This window comes from Austrofundulus limnaeus, unplaced genomic scaffold (assembly GCF_001266775.1).
Source record: "Austrofundulus limnaeus strain Quisiro unplaced genomic scaffold, Austrofundulus_limnaeus-1.0 Scaffold100, whole genome shotgun sequence".
NCBI classification, from domain to species: domain Eukaryota; kingdom Metazoa; phylum Chordata; class Actinopteri; order Cyprinodontiformes; family Rivulidae; genus Austrofundulus; species Austrofundulus limnaeus.
The window spans coordinates 850,902-855,156 of record NW_013952502.1 but is presented as its reverse complement, the minus strand read 5'-3'; the positions used below and the strand labels follow the sequence as shown (position 1 = coordinate 855,156).

The 4,255-nt window shown below is 36.7% G+C and overlaps 2 protein-coding genes across 2 annotated transcripts in view; one reads left to right on the top strand and one right to left on the bottom strand.

The window, feature by feature from the left end:
• Positions 1-2,179, bottom strand: part of lmbr1 (limb development membrane protein 1) — a 38,943-nt gene extending 36,764 nt beyond the window's left edge. Inside the window, exon 1 of the mRNA XM_014013347.1 lies at positions 1,995-2,179. Coding sequence (XP_013868801.1) covers positions 1,995-2,057 — 63 coding nt within the window. The 5' untranslated portion in view covers positions 2,058-2,179. The remainder of the gene's footprint in view (positions 1-1,994) is intronic.
• A 343-nt stretch (positions 2,180-2,522) lies between these two features.
• The window catches only part of nom1 (nucleolar protein with MIF4G domain 1), a 10,952-nt gene continuing 9,219 nt past the window's right edge, over positions 2,523-4,255 (top strand). Inside the window, 2 exon segments of the mRNA XM_014013346.1 lie at positions 2,523-3,758; positions 3,848-4,084. Of these exon segments, the coding sequence (XP_013868800.1) occupies positions 2,772-3,758; positions 3,848-4,084 (1,224 nt within the window). The 5' untranslated portion in view covers positions 2,523-2,771.

Sequence of the window (4,255 nt, the reverse complement as noted above, 5' to 3'; positions counted from 1 at the left end):
ATATTAATGTGGTGTTTCTACAATTTCCCAATGTCTAACATTCACTATCATTTATTTAATTAATTTATTTTAAATCTAATATTCACTTATTCTGTATTGTTTTACTAATTATTGCTCRTTTGTGTCTTGCATTATTTACAATAAATTTAATTTGGCAGTGTGCACACCTACGATCATTTATTTGATTCTGTGTTTGGATAAAAGGCAATTTCCTACAGCATCAGTGTTTGTTTTTTTTTACTATCCATCTGAGCAAATTTGGTTACCATAGGCTTTAAACAAGATGGGTAGTATTACAGAATGATCATATTCCACATTCCCATCTCCAACTGGGACACTGACCAGGATATAACTAATGTTGTCAACACAGCACAAATCATGCTTGTCAAGTCGCAATGACCCAGCCAGACTGTATAGGTTTCAAACAAACTGACAAATCATTTAGGCCAATATGTGAGTAAGACACAACAGTCCCTGTGGTCGTACAGACAGAAGCTTTATAGAACAAAATCCAAAACAACTTAGAATCAAGCGCAGTCTGTATATCAAGGACTTTCTCACAACAGCAATTTGTTTCTAAAAATTCTGAAAATACAGTTGCACAGGTGGTAATAACAAGGACTTAAAACTCAACAGTTTTGTTCAAAATGGCCGCAAAATCTTTGTTGGGAAAAACAAGTGAAATTCTGTCACAGCCTTATTTGAATGTGGTGAGGAAATTGAATAAGTGGACGTAACACCCTTGTGACACTTGTGTTGYCTTGGCACAATTTTTCACAATGACTTGATTATGTATTCCTTCCTTGTAAACACAGCCTTGACATTCTTATTAGAAATTAAGCTGAGTCCAATGTGGGGAAAAAATATTTCCCGAGCTGGCTTCATTAGAAAATAATCAYCTTGTCATCAAGTCATGTATACCAACTTTAAACCTAACCCTGAGTAACCTGAACTACAAAATTAGCACAAGTAACAACAAATATACCAGCTCCATGATATTTTGCTGGCTCACCAAAACACTACGGCTAAATGATACACTGTGACATCACAGCACCATGCAGCTTGATTAGCTAAGGGCATGTTGATATGAGATACTGAGAAGTAGATGTACAGACATGCTCAGGACAACATGTACAAGTTAAAGCTGGAATGTTGACCTTGCCTGCTGCAGAAACATTTGATAGCTTATAAAACAAGATGTTTGTCAGATTAATGCCTAACATGAAAGAAAAAGTATATTAATATTGTTGATGCAAAACAATACATAAGACAAAATGTAGATCAGGTAAAAGGTGTTTACTAGAACATAACAATTTATCAAATGATAAAACCAGGATTTTTTTTCTTGTTTTCACAAATCTTTAACCTCTAATAATATACAAAAGTGTACAAAAAATGTTAAGAGTTAATATGTTGTATCAATACTGTTTAAAAAAATCAATATAGGATTTATTTTCATGATATAACGTTATTAGCATTGGCTAGTAATGCATTTAAATTAAATATCAACATATTAGATAGTAGGAAAATAAATTACTCTCTTACATCTAACTCTGGTTTTAACTTCCACTTATCACTGCTTTCTTTTATATATTTTTCCCCAGTACCAATTTGCATAAATTTTGAAGTCTAGGAATGTGTTATAAAAAAATTATATTATCTGAGACTAAAGCATGTTTAAGTAATGACTTAGAAGACAAGCGTCTTGCTCAGAAGTATACAACAATACATCTTTAAAACTAAGTTGCCTTGGTATGCTAACTAGCTAGCAGCAGCTAACCTCTACAGAAACTCGCGTTTAGTAACGTTTTTATAATGTGTTTCGTTTAAAATCACATGTCTTTCAAATCAAATCACTGCAATATTTTAGCAAGCACTCAAAGAAAGAGCAATGCGCTTAATAAAGCCTATTGAATCAAACTGCCTACCAAAGCTAATGCTAGCTTCTGTTGATGTGTAGCCGAGTGTGTTAGCGAGCTAATTCCGTTACTTACGATGTACTCCCGAACTTGGCTGTGAAAATTCTGTTCCCTGATAGTAACATCGTCTTCTTCCATTCTTCATATTGCAAATGCAAAAAGCTACAGTCTCTCTACATTCTAGCTTGGACGGCAGGCAACAACAGCCAAAACTTCAACTCCTCTGCTCTCTCCGTAAAAAAATGTTTTGACTGGTTTAATGATGGGCTTTGTCAAAGGATACGCCCCATTTACACAACGGCTCAAGTAACAGCGCAAAGAGTGTGTGTGTGTGTGTGTGGGGGGGGGGGGTGTGCACCATTTACAACGGATAGGCCTGAAGAGAGACAGGTGTCGTGCTGTAACAAGTAGTCATGAATTGCATAAATATGTTAATGTCACAAATGTAAATCACGATGACAGGTTTGTCCACGTGATTCTGAACCATGCTCCCCCCTTCACCTGTCTATTACTTTAAGACGAGTCATGCGCCGGTAAATTAAAACGAGTAAACCTAACGTACGTCGAAAAAAAACGCCCAAAATAAATACGTCATCTTTGTGCGTCCAGTTTGCTGCGTACCCTGTTGGAAAAATGTCACATGTTTTTGGATCATAACAACAATTCTATCTTTTCTGGGGTACATGTGCAATTTCGTGTATTTATTAGATCTAAATAAGAAAAAAAAATTTCGTTTTTGTGCTAATTATTTCAGTCATTTTCCAACCCGTGCAGCAGTTTTGGCTTTCCGAAAGATTTCCCACCTGTCAAAGTTAACGCTGTCAAGCTAACTTTGTTCAGCTATTTGTTGAAATGAAAGAGAAAAAGAAACAAAACACCAAAAAGAAGAAAAGGAATGCGGTCTTACAAAAGTACATGGTGGCAGTGGACGAGTTTGTTCAAGGTAAAAGTCGTGCGGAAGATGCAGAGAGTGACCGATTTAGATTTGTCAAGAAGAAGAGTAGAAAAGAACTGCGCAGAGAGAAGAGAAAACTGAAAAAAGCCAAGATGAAAAGTCATTACGAGGGAAAAACGAATGTCTGTTTAGCCCCTGGTGATGATGAAAAATCCAAAAAAGTCAAAGCTAAAAAGCAACCACAAAAAAACATTGAAAAGGCAGCAAAGGAAGTAAGTATAACACAATCAAAAAACCAAATTCCAACAGAGAAATCAGACTCATCTCCATCCAAACCATCCTCAAAGAAAGGCAAGAAAGTTAACAAGCTTCAAGAGTCAAGAAAAATGGCTTTACTGGAGGCTAATGAGCAAGAAGACAGGGAGATAAAGAAGCTCGAGCGATTCCTCGGATTTAATAAAAGGAAAAACAAAAAGAGTCTCCCACAGTCTTTTGTGACTGATGGACTTGATTACATCCTGGGTGTGCTGGACTCCGGCTCCACAGCAGTGGGAATGCATGACGGTGACGAAGATRATGATTATGACGTGGCCAAAGAGAACTTTGAAAAACTTGATGAAGATGATTCTCAGGTGTCGGAGGAAGATGAAAAAGCTGACGATGAAATGGAGAGTGCAGGCAGCGATGATGAGGAGGAAAGTGAGGTTGTTGATGATGATGATGAGGAGGAGGAGGAGGAGGAGGAAAGTGGGGTTGTTGATGATGATGATGATGATGATGATGATGATGATGAAGAGGAGGAAAGTGGGGTTGATGACGAGGAGGAAGAAGAAGAAATGGATGATGGCAATGATCTGAAGAACAGCAACGATGCTGATCCAGACGATGACAGCGAGAAGGAAATGGATAAAGAAGCTGATGGTCCTGATGTAAATACAGAAGCTGTAAGTTCACATAGTTAAAACCTCTCTGAATTGTAATGGTTACGTTGACGTCTTGTGCTATTGATCTATTTTTTTTTTCTGATGTTAAGGTTGCCACAACATCCGGCAAGTATGTGCCGCCTCACCTGCGCAACACTGGTGATGATAAACGCAAAGCTGAGCTGGAAAAACTTAGACGCAATGTAAAAGGCCTGCTGAACAGGTAAAACTTCTACCACAACACCAAGGATTCAAGGAAGGGTTTGTTTGAACAATTAAAAGCAATAATTTGATTGTCATTTTTAACGGAGAATACTACATAAATAAACATCATTCATATGGTTTGTGTCAAATTCTGTTGATTTTGCATCCAAATTTATTTCAATGTGACTTCTTATAAAAAAAAATACAAGGCAAGAAAATACAGTGGTTTGCAAAAGTATTCATACCCCTTGAACTTTTCCATATTTTGTCACATTACAACCACAAACATAAATATATTTCACTGGAATTTAATG